General features: G+C 37.5%; 1 protein-coding gene across 6 annotated transcripts in view; it reads left to right on the top strand.

The window, feature by feature from the left end:
- The window catches only part of CACNA2D1 (calcium voltage-gated channel auxiliary subunit alpha2delta 1), a 699,121-nt gene that overhangs the window by 318,125 nt on the left and 364,813 nt on the right, over nt 1-16,183 (top strand). For all 6 annotated transcript variants that reach the window (XM_063448181.1, XM_063448183.1, XM_063448182.1 and 3 more), the window contains exon 4: nt 7,246-7,305. In XM_063448181.1, coding sequence (XP_063304251.1) covers nt 7,246-7,305 — 60 coding nt within the window. The remainder of the gene's footprint in view (nt 1-7,245; nt 7,306-16,183) is intronic.

The raw sequence follows: 16,183 nt of genomic DNA, 5'->3' as shown, positions 1-16,183 counted from the left end.
CCAATCCTCGTGGACCACCAACAGTACAGATTTTGTCAGTCTCTCTATTAGAATAAAACAGGGAACACTGCTCTAGAACATATAAATGATATTCATTTCAACATTCTCCCAAAGCATGTAAACACAGTAATATTCAATGAGTAGAAGTATAGATCAGGGTGTTTAAGTAGATGTGATCTATTTGAATTTTGCCAAGGCATTTGATACAGTTCCACACAATAGATTAGTGTTCAAACTCAAGGAAATCGGTCTAGATGAAAATGCTTGTTCTTGGGTAGAACATTGGCTTAAAAACAGAGTACAAAGAGTTGTCATTAATGGTAAATTTTCAAGCTGGACAGAGGTGGCAAGTGGTGTCCCTCAGTGGTCTGTTCTGGGACCCCTTCTATTTAACATGTTTATAAATGATCTTGAAGACAGCATTGAAAGTCATGTTTCAGTGTTTGCAGATGACACAAAGCTCTGTAAAATAATGCAATGTGAGCAAGATATTACTTTGCTGCAGAGGGATTTAGCTAGACTGGGGGACTGGGCACTCAAATGGCAGATGAAATTTAATGTTGAAAAATGAAAAGTTATGCACTTCGGCGTAAAGAATACACAAGCAATGTATACCCTTAATGGAAGCAAATTAGGGATAACAACACACGAAAATTACTTGGAAATTGTTATAGACAACAAACTATGCAACAATATGCAATGTCAATCAGCAGTGGCCAAGGCCAGTATGGTATTTTCATGCATGAAAAATGGCATTCATTCTCGGGACGAGAATATCATTTTGCCTCTTTATAAATCACTGGTAAGACCACATATTAAATATGCTGTGCAATTTTGGTCACCTGTTCTAAAGAAGGATATTATGGCACTAGAAAAAGTGCAGAGGTGGGCTACAAAATTAATAAAAGGAATGGAACATATCAGCTATGAAGAAAGGTTAACAAATTTAAACCTATTTAGTTTAGAAAAACGTTGCCTGAGAGGGGATATGTTAACATTATACAAATATATTTGGGGCCAATACAAACCATTGTGTGGAAATCTATTCACAAACCGGACTTTACATAGGACACGAGGTCATGCGTTTAGACTGGAAGAAAGAAGATTTCGTCTAAGGCAAAGGAAAGTTTTTTTACTGTAAGAACAATAAGGATGTGGAATTCTCTGCCTGAAGTCCATACAGATGTTCAACAGCTACTAGATGCATACTTGCAAAAACAGAATATTCAAGGATATAATCTTTCAATGTAGGGTAAGAACTGCTTGATCCAAGGATAAATCTGACTGCCATTCTGGGGTCAAGAAGGATTTTTTCCCCTAGCTTGTTGCAAAATTGTGCTTCAAACTGAGTTTTTTGCCTTCTTTTGGATTAACAGCTAAAAACAAATGTGAGGAAGGCTGAACTTTATGAATGCAAGTCTCTTTTCAGCTATGTAACTGTGTAACTATGTAACTATGTATAATTAAGGATGTAATTCATGAGTAGTGTTCTACTTTGCCACTCATGGAATCTCAATTCCATAAAATGCCTTAGATTTCATCATTAAATAGCCTTTGCTATAATATAGTTTTATATAGTTTATATATGTCTGCCTTGTCTGTGGGACTGTGCATTTTTGTGAGGATGTACTTTTGGTTCTAGAAAGGATTTCCTCCCATTTACAATTGATGTCAAATATGCCCAATTAAAGGAGTATAATACAATAGAGAAAAATGAGCATTTATATAAAATATACACTTTTATACACTTTTCTTAGGGCTGCTGACCTTGGCTCTTCAATTTAGTGTGTTTAGATGTTTTCCAGTGTATCTAATTTCCAGCTATGATGTCAATAGAAAGGAGGTCATTGTAGAGTAAAAGTGAGATTATTTAGATATAAATAGGTGCCAAGGTAATGACAGAATGAGTTATATGGCAGGGAGTATGGCATATATGATTTAAACATAACTTTCACTTGACATGTTTAGTTTAATAATTTAAACACATATAATGTATGAAGCCACTCACACAATTTAGAGATAATTATGAGGAATGTCCTCTAATTGTACGTACTAAAAACTAAAGTAGAGAGAGCCCTGGTGCAAGAATTGTTTGCCTCCACCCTCTATTGCAAGGCTGGTCAAAAGGTATATCCCATCTGTCATACAACTCTCACAATGCTTTGCGAGCTGGGTATATCACATTTGTCCATCCTTGCATGATTGTATTTAGCACTGAAGAGTGTTTGTGTGTTTGAATATGGAGTGTGGCTGGGGCAGTGGTGGTGGGGTGGCTGGGGCAGTGGGTGGCTGGGGCAGAGGGTGGCTGGGGCAGTGGTGGTAGGGTGTCTGGTGCAGAGGGTGACTTGGGCAGTGGTGGTGGGGTGGCTGGGGCAGAGGGTGGCTGGGGTGGTGGTGGGGTGGCTGGGGCAGAGGGTGGCTGGGGCAGTGGTAGAGGGGTGGCTGGGGCAGGGGTGGCTGGGACAGAGGGTGGCTGGGGCAGTTGTGTTGGGGTGGCTGGGGCAGAGGGTGGCTGTGGCAGTGCTGGTGGGGTGGCTGGGGCAGAGGGTGGCTGGGGCAGAGGGTGGCTGGGACAGAGGTGGCTGGGGCAGTGGTAGTGGGGTGGCTGGGGTAGGGGTGGCTGGGGCAGTGGTGGTGGGGTGGCTGGGGCAGAGGGTGGTAGGAGGGCAGGGTGGGGATCAGAGGCATAAATTAACTTATTCCCTGGTGGTCCAGTGGGCGGTAAAGGCTTTATCCCTGGTGGTCCGGTGGGCTCCCTTTACGGTCTGCAGCTCCGCCGGGTGCAGAGCTACAGACTATGTGGTAAGTTTAGTCTCGCGATCTCAGCCAGTCAGAGCGTTGCCGTGGTAACCCGCGGTAACACTCTGATTGGGTGAGATCGAGAGACCCCCTCAGTCTGCAGCTCTGCGCTCGGCGCAGCTGTAGACAGGCTGGCTCTCTCCCGGGCAGCCATAGGAGGGGCCTCGCACCCGGCAAGCCGCCGGGCCCCCTCCTCTGTCGGGTCCTCGGTCTCTGACCGAGGACCCGATCTGTCACACTGCCCTAAGGCGATTTAGGCGGTCGCGAGGCCCCCATCAGTGCGAGGCCTTAGGCGGCCGCCTAAATCACCTAATTAGAGAGCCGCCTCTGCCATTGAGCTTTACACTTGTTATTTAGATTTCCTGGTTACTGATATATGGCTTTGTCTCTTGTTATTCTGTCTCTCTGTTTCCCCTGACCTCATGTTTTGACTATCCCTTTTTGCATAACCGGACCATTCTAAGGTATTGCAATTTTCCTGTCTGCGTGTTAGGGTACCCTAGTGAATGTTACAACTTGACTATTTCATTGAATTATAGTTCGAGATTCAATAATTTCTACATTTATCCCACATGTGGAAAACAAACAAAAATTGGACAGACTAGATTGGCCGAATGGTTCTTATCTGTCATTACATTCTGTTTCTATAAAATGATTTAAAAATATATCATGATATATATATATATATATATATATATATATATATATATATATATATATATATATATATATATGAAATTCTGATGAGCCTAATCATCACACACATGGAATTAGTCCGCCTCAAATTGATTTACTTTCTTATTGATATTAAGCATTCATTGAATTTCATAAGTGCTCTAAACGTATTTTAGCTTGCACAAAGTAATGAAATCTTTATTTCTTCTTAGTTCATTAGAACATTTCAGTCCAAAAATGTCAGATCTACCAAACATCCATAATTGCTTATCTATGTATCCATCAAAAAACAAAGAAAAAGGTCTGCAGATATACTTTCGTAGCAGCAGGCTCCCACAAACTGCAGTTCAAATAATGAATGTAAAATTACACAAATTTCACACCGAAGATGAGAATTGTACAAATATCACACTAAAGGTGAGTAATAGTGATGTCGCGAACATAGAATTTTCGGTTCGCGAACGGCGGACGCGAACGTCCGCAAATGTTCGCGAACCGGCGAACCGTGCGAACCGCCATCAATAGGCAGGCGAATTTTAAAACCCACAATAGTGGTTGAAGGGGGGGGGGAGGAGATCTTTCACACGCTGTGTAAAATGACACAGAGCACTGTGATTGGATGGCTTGAAATCCATCCAATCACAGTGCTCTGTGTCATTTTACACAGCGTGGGAAAATTGATCTTTCCCACGCTGTGTAAAATGACACAGAGCACTGTGATTGGATGGATTTCAAGCCATCCAATAACAGTGCTCTGTGTCATTTTACACGCGTGGGAAAGTTCTTTGGAATTTTCCCACGCTGTGTAAAATGACAAAGAGCACTCTGATTGGCTTAAACCAGCCAATCAGAGTGTTCTTAGCCTAATTGCAGGGCGTGGCAAGGCTTTATAAGCCTTCCCCCGCCCTGCAGAGCTCAGTCTGCGCGGAGCCCTCCATGGGTGAAGATGGATTATTTTTTTGTGCGGTCGTTTTTTTTTTTTTGTTTTTTTTTTATTGCGTCGGTTATTATGGTTTTTTTTGGCCTTTTTTGGGGCTGAAAAAAGAAGATTGTAGAAGAAAGAAAACATCAAATGGTAAGTTGTTTTTATCTATTTTTTTTTTTTACAGGGTTTTAGTTAAAGGTCCCCCCCTCATTATTTTTAGGGTGAGGGGGTAGGTAGGTAGATCTTTTTTTTTTGGGGGGGGGAAGGGTTAACAAGGGCACCCCCCCTTTGTATTTAGGGCCCCCACCCACTGCTCAGGGGTGGGGGCTGGGGGGGACAATAGGTCCCCCCCTTATTGTTAAGTTTAGGGCCCCCACCCACCGCTCAGGGGTGGGGGCTGGGGGGGGACAATAGGTCCCCCCTAATTGTTATTTTTAGGGCCCCCACCCGCCGCTCAGGGGTGGGGGCCGGGGGGGACAATAGGCCCCCCCTAATTATTTGTAGGGCCCCCACCCGCCGCTCAGGGGTGGGGGCGGGGGGGGGGACAATAGGTCCCCCCTTATTGTTAATTTTAGGGCCCCCACCCGCCGCTCAGGGGTGGGGGCCGGGGGGGGGGACAATAGGTCCCCCCTAATTGTTATTTTTAGGGCCCCCACCCGCCGCTCAGGGGTGGGGGCCAGGGGGGGACAATAGGTCCCCCCCTAATTGTTATTTGTAGGGCCCCCACACGCCGCTCAGGGGTGGGGGCCGGGGGGACAATAGGTCCCCCCCTTATTGTTCATTTTAGGTCCCCCACCCGCCGCTCAGGGGTGGGGGCCGGGGGGACAATAGGTCCCCCTCTTATTGTGATTTTTAGGTCCCCCACCCCGTTTTTTTTTTATGTGTATCAATTAACTGCTCACTGTTTAATAGACATGCCCCTACTCGCGGTATTGCGAGTAGGGGCACAATTTACTAATACTAAGTAATTTTTACTTAGTATTAGTAAATTAATAGGGGGCAGACCGAACATCGCATATGTTCGCCCGCCGTGGCGAACGCGAACACGCTAAGTTCGCCGGGAACTATTCGCCGGCGAACAGTTCGGTACATCACTAGTGAGTAAACTAATTCAAGGATGTATATATATGAACTAAGAAGAAATAAAGATTTCATTACTTTGTGCAAGCTAAAATACGTTTAGAGCACTTATGAAATTCAATGAATGCTTGATATCAATAAGAAAGTAAATCAATTTGAGGCGCACTAATTCCATGTGTGTGATGATTAGACTCATCAGAATTTCATCTGCCAATAAATATTTATCATAAAAATAAGTGTCAGCGCTATATATGATAACCTTATAATAGGCAGTGAATTAAATTTGCAAAATCAGCAACTTATCACTGTGAATTAGTAGTAGTATGTTTTCCTCTGTATATCAGAAAAAGTTAATTGATACACATAAAATGTTGAAAACTTGCTTAAAAGTCTAAAAGTTCTGGGTAAAAGTCTTTAGGGGGTTAATCTTGTGTTGCAGCAGAATTGTAGCATCCGTGGATACACTGTAGCTCAAAGTAGCTTGTACCTTAAAAAGATACAAAAAAGCTTTCCGTAATGTAAAACTGCTTTATTCATATAAAAAGTTTCCCTTTCCCCCCCAAATAGAAACCCTTACATTAGCAAGTGGTGGTACTTGTCTCCAAGATACCACAAACACATTAAGCAAAGTCAGAGTTTTTAACAACCGTTTACTGTCCACTGATCCTTGCAGTACACACTCCCGCCCGATCTCAGCACTGATAAGGTGGAATAAATTGTGTAGACTGGAGACCTTGGTGTGTGGTTGAGGTAGATCAGGCTGTCATTGTCAGACCTCTGTATCCTGAGTGCCGATCAATGCGTTTCGCCTGCTATACCGGGCTTTTTCAAGATTTAGAGAAACGAATCAGATGAACCAAAAAGATGTGAAAATGGGCCAATCACTGTGCTACAAAATATATACATAAAATAAATATATTGGTTTACTGATCAAGAGAAAAAGTAACCCATAGAAAAGAGAAAAATTAACAAATATCCCTGCTCCACTTCTTTATATATATATCCATAATTTTAAATAATAATTGCCAGGTGCTCAGCAACAACAAAAAATACAATCCATGTACCAATCCATACTGGCAGTCTGGGTTTTATAAAAACATTTTACTTAATAAAAATATGTGAAAGATATATCAAGGCAAAACAGGTGCTATTTAGAGCAAAGTGCTAAAGGTTGAGGTACATTTTATTGGTTTCCATGGCGATTTGTCCTTACTTAGCAGGTTGCCCCATAAAAATGATCAGTTTTGCCTTGATAAATCTCCCCATGATGTTTATTAAATTACTTAAGTGATTCATATTTATTGGGTCTTAGATATCATAACTCTATAATGAAAATAAAAACCTAGTAGGATGAAAATTCAAGTATATCCACATTATATTGTGGGAAAATATTTTGTTTTAATATATACAATGCTCTACAATACACAGTTGTTGTTTTCTAATGTTATATAACTACTTCTTGCAATTAAACAAAATAAAAAATAAAAAATATATTAAAAAAATTAAAACCTTTTTTTGGAATGATTTAGATACTGATTATTAATGTAGCTATTTGCTATTGTACACAGAATAACATTTCATCACCAAGATGTATATGGTGAACCATTTTAGTTACAGATCATCAAACAAAGAAAACATATGTTTAACGTAAAGTTATGCCTTTGCAATGTGAATATAACTGCTAACGTGTTTTACAATAAAATCATTAATGAGTTACTAAGAAGTCAATTCAACAATATTAAAGACCAATGTTTTCTCTTTTTCAGCGTCTGGCAGAAAAGGCTGAGCAATTTCAAGAATCACATCAGTGGAGAGATGAGTTTGGGGTAAATTCCTGTTTCAATTTCCATTATAAATTATAATTTGTAAATGACAGTGACTCATTAATTACTGTATGTTTTGTGATATAAGAATATAAAATATATAATATAAAATGTGCCCATATATTTTAACATAGAAACATAGAAACATAGAAACATAGAACATAGAAACATAGAAACATAGAATGTGACGGCAGATAAGAACCATTCGGCCCATCTAGTCTGCCCAGTTTTCTAAATACTTTTATTAGTCCCTGGCCTTATCTTATAGTTAGGATAGCCTTATGCCTATCCCACGCATGCTTAAACTCCTTTACTCTGTGTTAACCTCTACCACTTCAGCTGGAAGGCTATTCCATGCATCCACTACCCTCTCAGTAAAGTAATACTTCCTGATATTATTTTTAAACCTTTGTCCCTCTAATTTAAGACTATGTCCTCTTGTTGTGGTAGTTTTTCTTCTTTTAAATATAGTCTTCTCCTTTACTGTGTTGATTCCCTTTATGTATTTAAATGTTTCTATCATATCCCCCCTGTCTCGTCTTTCCTCCAAGCTATACATGTTAAGATCCTTTAACCTTTCCTGGTAAGTTTTATCCTGCAATCCATGAACCAGTTTAGTAGCCCTTCTTTGAACTCCCTCTAAGGTATCAATATCCTTCTGAAGATAGGGTCTCCAGTACTGTGTACAGTACTCCAAGTGAGGTCTCACCAGTGTTCTGTACAATGGCATGAGCACTTCCCTCTTTCTACTGCTAATACCTCTCCCTATACAACCAAGCATTCTGCTAGCATTTCCTGCTGCTCTATTACATTGTCTGCCTACCTTTAAGTCATCAGAAATAATCACCCCTAAATCATTTTCCTCAGCCCTTGGGTTTTTACGTCCAAGATGCATTATCTTGCACTTATCCACATTAAATGTCAGTTGCCACAACTCTGACCATTTTTCTAGTTTACCTAAATCATTTTCCATTTGGCTTATCCCTCCTGGAACATCAACCCTGTTACATATCTTAGTATCATCCGCAAAAAGACACACCTTACCATTAAGACCTTCTGCAATATCACTAATAAAAATATTAAAGAGAATGGGTCCAAGTACAGATTCCTGAGGTACCCCACTGGTGACAAGCCCAAGCTTCGAATCTACTCCATTGACTACAACCCTCTGTTGCCTGTCACTCAGCCATTGCCTTACCCATTCAACAATATTGGAATCCAAACTCAAAGATTGTAGTTTATTGTAGTTTAAATAAAAATTTAAATAAAACAACTAGTTAAATGTCTTACATGTTGCTCCCTTTAGTCTATTTTCCCCTCTAGTGCTTCCTATACAATATAGTGTATCTTATAGCATCGTTATTTGTACATTATCATCCCTTTCGTGCTTACTAACCACCTTTTTTTTTGTGTCTAATACCCCCTTGTGTCTCTTGCATCCCTCTATGTGTCTCTTACATTCCCTGTTTCCCTTACTTCCTTGTGTCTCTTACCCCCTCTGTGCCTTTTAGCCCCATTTATGTCTCTTACCCACCCTTGTGTATCTTGCACCCTCTTGTGTTTCTTACACCAATGTCTCCCTCTTGCAACCCCTTGTAACTCTTTCATCCTTTTGTATCACTTTTCCCTCCACCTTGTGGCTCTCACCTCCTTTTTGTCTCTTACCCCCCTTGTGTCTCTTACTGTGTCCAGTTAGTCTACTCTGACTTTAGATGTGAAATTCACTTTGAATAATACATTAAGATTTTTAATTTGATACTGTATATGTTTTAATTTAAATTAAATATGACATGATTATGCATTTTATAATGTAAGGAATAATGTAAAATCTTACAACGTAACAGATTTAAAAAATGTATGGTGCAAGTATAACAGGCTAAATGAAAATAATTACAAGAAAAAAAGTGATAAATTGTATGATTGTCATTAAAAAGTATAGAAAACATATAGCATGCATGAATCTGTGGGGAATAACTGAATAGTAACACAATTTGCAATCTGAAACAATGTACTCTATCAATAGTCTGGTTTACTCTTTTACTGCAAATTGTTTGGTTTTCAAAAATCTTCCACTGGAGTTTGTGTAGCAATTATGGTGCAACATGTCCCATTTGTCAAACCATTTTCAAGCATGTTAACAAGCATCCAAAATCGAACTTCCTCAAGCATCCAAAACCAAACTGCTTTGGTGCCATGTTCAATTCCAAAGTATCTGTACAAATCCATCCAAGAGTGGAGCAACATGGTAAACTGCTAGTGTTGAGCAAAGCTCCCACTAGCACCTGACCCAATGATTTCCAAAGGTCTGGTTTTGGGTAGCAGGAGAGTCTTGGATCTTGTCAAACTGCCCAAAACTGTTTTAACAAAAATTGGAGGTACCATACTAACATATTTATGACACCATAGCCACTAAAAGCATAGTTGTTGTGGTGCTTAGAGTGTCCTTTAAACCAAAATGATTACAGAAAAAATACTTTGTGTTACATTTCTATATTTGATTATTTCTATGCAGGGTAACCTTGTAAAAATCATTAGCTATTATAAAAAGAAAAATATGAACTGATACTCACTGGTGGACTTATGTAGAAAGAGCCCTGGTGCAAGAAATGTTTTGGGGCCTCCCTCAAGCGCAAGAATGGCCAAAAGGTAGACACCATCTGTCATACAACTCCCACAGTGCTATTGTCACTTTGGGAACTATCATTTACCCATCCTTGCAGGGCTGTAGCTATAAGCGGCTGGGTTGTAGTTATGAGCGGCAATCAGATTTTTAATGCCAGTTTTGTGAATGGGGAGTCAACCCTCTGTTTCTGTGTGTCAAACTTGTCTGGTTACAATTATGTGCCTTTTAATCCACCCATTGTACAGCGCTATGGAACTTGCTGGCACTATATAAATAATAAAATAATAATAATAATATTATTAATCAAGTTCAGCCTTCCTCACATCTTTTTGTTGCTGTTGCTTCAAAATAAGTCAACTTTATCCTTGCATCAAGAAGCTATTACTCTACAATTAAAAAAATATATCCTTGAATATTATGTTTTTGCAAGTATGCATTTAATTGCTGTTTAAACATCTGTACAGACTCTGCTAAAGCAACTTTTTAAGGCTGAGGGCTATTCACTAAAGTCTGAATGGCCCCATACCGAATGGGTTAATACCATCTTATTGCAAAATGGAGCCATTCGGACTGCAGAATCTGGACATTGTTCATGCTATTTAACAATGTCTGAATTTTATAAGTCAGACCCAAGAATGGGCCTGAATTTGGTCTGGATTTTTGCCGAGCTGGGCCAAAACCCGCCAGATGGATGAAACCGATCAAATTAAATCTAGGCTCAGAGACTTCAATTCTGGGCCCGAATTTCTAAAAAAAATCCAAACTATTTGCCTGCTGATAGTGCTAGCAGCCAGCGGGCAAATAATAATAATAAAAAAAACAAAAAAAAAAAACTTTGGCAATGTAACTGTTAATTGTATTTTAAAGCAAGAATGAAAAAAGAATGAATAAAAAGCCTATTGATATCAATAAGACCCCCATATTACTGTCTACAATCTACCATGTGGCATATCTAAAAACTTTTAAACCTAGCAATTGGGCAGCCATTGGGATAATATCTGGGGAATAACAAGGAGGGAGGTAGATTATTGTCCACCCCTATGTCCCCACCTGTGGCCAAGGTGATGGGGACTTGTGATAACATAAACAGGGGGGGCATTCTTATGTCACTCTGCCCCCACCTGTGGTTATATTGAATATTATATATTATAATATTCATGGAGGAAGACAAAGTGTCTCCTTTCTGCACTTACTCATTGGCAGTGGATGGGGGCTCTAATAATAATAATAATGAAGCGGACAACCTAACGCTTTTCGGGAACCCACTCATGAGTGACATGTGTGGACCCTCATATTAACAATAAAGGGGGAGTACATAATGTCTCCTATGCCCCCACCCCACGCCTGATATTAACATTAAAGGTGGGGGAACCTAATGTCCTCTCCTGGCTCCCAAACATTGGCAGCAGGTGGGGGTCCTAATAATAATATTCAGATGGAGAAGACCTAGTGCCTCCCACAGCCCCCATCTTTGGGCATTAGGTCTCTATATATTGTGTAACTAAGGGGGGTGGAGATGCCATTGTGCTATGGTGTTATGTCCCAACCACGGTTGGCTAGGAGTCTCCAAACCCCTACCACCACCCTAAAAAAAATTATGTTCCTACCTACCCACCCTCATATTGAGGGAATAATGAATCTAAAATTATAATGAATCTAAAATTATACCTACCAGTAACAGTCTTCTTTCTTGTAATTCTTCTGTTCTTCGCCCCCAAAAAAGTAAAATAAAAATCCATAATTCCAGACAAAACTAATTAAAATAAAATTATATCCAATCTGCAAAAAAAAAACAAAGCATGCTTCAATAAAATTAATCAATCTTCACATATGGAAGGCTAACAGCAGACTGAGCTTTGATAGTGTGAAAAGCACTTATATAGGCTTTCCCATACTATATCAACTATTGCAAAAAGTGAAAAAGTTTCCCACGCATTGCGATAATAGTAAGAGCACTCTGGTTGGCCAAGTCTCAAGTGTAGACCATTTTGACAGTCAGTCTGCTTCGAGTCCACCATGGGTGAAGATGGATTAACCCCTTAAGGACCGGACTGTTTTTGCGATGTTGTACATTTGCGACCAGGCATCTTTTTACACTTTTGTGGTGTTTGTGTTTAGCTGTAATTTTCCGCTCTCTCATTTACTGTTCCCATACAAATTATATATTGTTTTTTTCAGGACAAAAGGGGCTTTCTTTACATACCATTATTTATATAATCTCATGTAATTAAATTTAAAAAAAATTAAAAAATATGATGAAAAATTCAAAAAAATACATGTTTTTTGACTTTTATGTGAAAAATATTTTACTCATCTAGAAAAGCGAATGAAAAAAACTGCTAGATAGATTCAAAATGTTGTCCTGAGTTTAAAAATACCCAGTGTTTACATGCTTTTTGCTATTTTTTTGCATGTTATAGGGCTATAAGTACAAGTAGGATATTGTGGTTTCAAAACATACATTTTTAAAATGTATCAATAGTGACATTGTAACACTATTATCTGTCGTAAATCGCTGAATAACACCCCACATGTACATATTTTTTTTTTTTAAGTAGAAAACCCAGGGTATTCAATATGGTGTATGTCCAGACTTTTTTAGTAGCCACTTAGTCGCAAACACTGGCCAAAGTTAGCGTTCATATTTGTTTGTGTGTGAAAAAAGTTAAAAACTAAATTGAACGCTAATTTTGGCCAGTGTTTGTGACTAAGTGGTTACTAACAAAGACTGGACATACCCCATTTGCAATACCTTGGGTTGTCTTCTTTTGCAAATGGTATGCCATCATGGGGGTAATTCTCATTCCTGGGCTACCATACGCTCTCAAAGGCAACGTAACCAACCTGGCCATTTTCAATGTAAAAATATTTGACCCATATATTTGACCCTGTAACTTTCAAAAACGCTATAAAACCTGTACATGGGGGGTACTGTTATACTCAGGAGACTTTGCTGAACACAAATATTAGTGTTTCAAAACTGGAAAATGTATCACAACAATTATATCATCAGTAAAAGTGCTGTTTGTGTGTGAAAAATGCAAAAAAAGTCACTTTCACTGACAATATCATCGCTGTGATATGTTTTACTGTTTTGAATCACTAATATTTGTGTTCAGCGAAGTCTCCCGAGTAAAACAGTACCCCCTATGTACAGGTTTTAGGGTGTCGTAGAACGTTACAAGGTAAAATACAGTGATAGCAAATTAAATTCTCTGGACTTTCGGCCTGGGTTGGCAGGCAGGTCCCTTAAATTGCAATCAATAAAATAACTTAATTATGTAAAAATATTACATAAATACGCACGTAGAATTTAAATATATATGCATATTTATATATTTGAAGTCTACGTGTATATTTATATAATTATTTATGTAATTTTGTATATGGACATATGAATAGTTCATATTCTTTTTATTTATTTATATATACATAGATATATATACAATTTCATTCTAAGTGTATTTTGATATAAATATATATATATATTATCAAAATACAGTTAGAATAAAATTTTGTATAGATATATAATTTTTTTTTAAAAAATTATTATTATTTTTACATGTTTAATTTAATTTAAATTACTTATTTGTATTTTATAATTATATATATATACAATTTATATACGTGTGTAATTTAATTATAAGTGTATTTTTATATTAATATATGTACATATTAATATAAAAATACACTTAGTATGACATTATATATATATGATATATAGACATATATTATATGGGTATAATATATGTCTATATATCATATATATATACACATATATAATTTTTTTTTTTTTTTATTAACTTTAACTTTAATTTTTTTCTGATTTTACACTGGCAGGGAGACTGCCTGTCAGCACAGACAGTCCCCCTGCAGGCAGACACATGGACACCTATTGTGGGGGAACGACGGCGATCGGGTAAGTAAATCTTAAAGTTAGGACGGTTCAGGACCGTCAACGGTCGGCAATGGAAAAATGCCGATGACGGTCCTGAATCATCCTGCGTCCTTAAGGGGTTAATAGTGTAATTGACACCCATAGGGTTTTTATTTATTTACTTTTTAAATTGGGCCGCTGGCACTGCGTTTTCTTTTTTTTTTATTATATGTCCGCTGGCTGCTAGTGCTCTCAGCAAGCAAAGAGTACTTAACATTATCATTTATATGCATGATACAAGTGAATGATATTTTGCAAATGCACGTGTTGGCAAATGTGTTCAGTTTATATTTGGTTTTCATGTGGTTATTGATAAATGTATGATTCCTATACTTTATAATAATTTGCATGTGAACATTATTAACTCTCCGAATGCTTCAAAACAAATGATACAGAATTGGTTTTACCGATCCAATCCTGACTGCATTTGAATTGGTAAATCTGCCAATTGCCAATGGAGTTGGAATTTAGTTATTTTCACTAGATTTTGTCCATTTGGCCAACATTCGGTGTTTAGAGAATAACCATGCTGGTCCCAATTTGAAGCAACTATTGAAAAAATATAACGTCCCATGAATTTGTGTTCAGAGCATTTAAACCTTTGGTGGTCCTGATGGAAATACTTGTTTATATTCAGTATCTAACCTCTTTATTGAATGGGTTTATAATATGTAACTTGTAATTACACCTCGATAACCTTACTATGCATTTATACAGTTCCTCATTTTTGTTTTAATTTTAAGTACATAAATTCTGTCATGTTTCTGTTTTTCCTAATTGATTGTTTTTAATATAAATATATACATATGATATCCATTAATCTTACACTTCAGAAATAAGAAAATAGTTAGGGGCCTGTAATTTAAGAAACCGTTACAACCATTTTATTAGCTTTCTTTTTATCAAAAAAATAGTAATATCAGCCATTTTAATTCCACATCAGGATTTATATTAAAAGACATGCAGTTTATGCATGCTTGACCTATTCAGCGAATTTCCAATAACCTCCAAGGAAATGGTTTTATTTTACCTTGTGAACACTGCAGTCAAATTGCCAGCAATACCATGACACATTCGCATTTCATCTGGTATGTGTTTGTGCCTCATTTGTCTAATGCTTTTGTATTTGTGCACATGATTGGTACTCTCTCACTTACTACTCTGGCCTTGTTAGTTTCCTTTATTCTTTCAGACCATTCTGTACCGCTATATCCATTTTCAATGTAGCCTAGCAACAGCTTAACCGAAAATGCTTAACCTCTTCTTTAATGATTAAGATCACATCTTGTATTCTTGATAAGTTAATTGCTGACCAATATATAATGGACCATCTTTTTTCTAAATGTGTCTGCTTTAATTTTTCCATGCATTTCTTTTACACAAGTTCCTAAATCTAATTTATTTTATTACTTTGCAGAAGTTGTACTTTGCTCCATCTCTCATGACCTAATTTTCTGTATTTTAATGGAACAAATTTCTCCAAGATTCCCATTTAAGCTTCTTGTATTATCTTAAGTGGAATGCAAGAAAATATCACATCTCGCACAGTCCATATCCATTGATCCCTGCCAGGGACTGAACGGACTGATGATCCTGGCCCTAAATCATCAATATGTAAAAAAAAAGTTACACAGGCATTATATGGTGATAGCAGTATTTCACTCAATAATGAACAAGCTAGACATCTGCTGTCATATATTTATGCATTAAGTAGTGCTATCCAAGTAAATGAGAAAAGACCTTAGAAGAGGTAACTGAATGAAAAAAGGAATATGTTATATAAGTTATTTAACTATGTTTTAACATTTAAATTTTATTTTGCTTTAGATTTGAACACAATATTTTTTTTAATGCAGCTATTAAAAAAAATAATCATATATTCGTCCAGTAGACAAGGTGCCGAAAAACTACAGTATTACATTGCAGTGTATTGCTTCAGAATATTATGTTAGCCCAATAAAAAATGTATCATTGCATACATATATGTATATATACACATATATATATATATATATATATATAGATAGATAGATAGATAGATAGATAGATATATAACTCATGTACAAATGACATTTATTCAACTGGGTGCCATTAAAACAAACCCTCCCCTCATCCCGTCCTGTTTGCATCCTGTTAACCAAACAATGGAAGAGAAGAGAGCATTTATGAACATTTGACATATTGCGAGAACAGAAATATGAGTGGAGTGAATTTTACTATTAAAATGAGATACAAAATAATTTAGCATTGAGATCCGGATGATGAGATTTTTTTTTCTAAGTGTCATTAGCAATAAGAAAGAGATAGAAACATAGGTAAAA

The sequence above is a fragment of the Pelobates fuscus genome, chromosome 3 (genome assembly GCF_036172605.1).
Source record: "Pelobates fuscus isolate aPelFus1 chromosome 3, aPelFus1.pri, whole genome shotgun sequence".
Taxonomy (NCBI): Eukaryota; Metazoa; Chordata; class Amphibia; order Anura; family Pelobatidae; genus Pelobates; species Pelobates fuscus.
The sequence above is the reverse complement of the archived record's forward strand: the minus strand, read 5'-3'. Positions and strand labels throughout refer to the sequence as shown.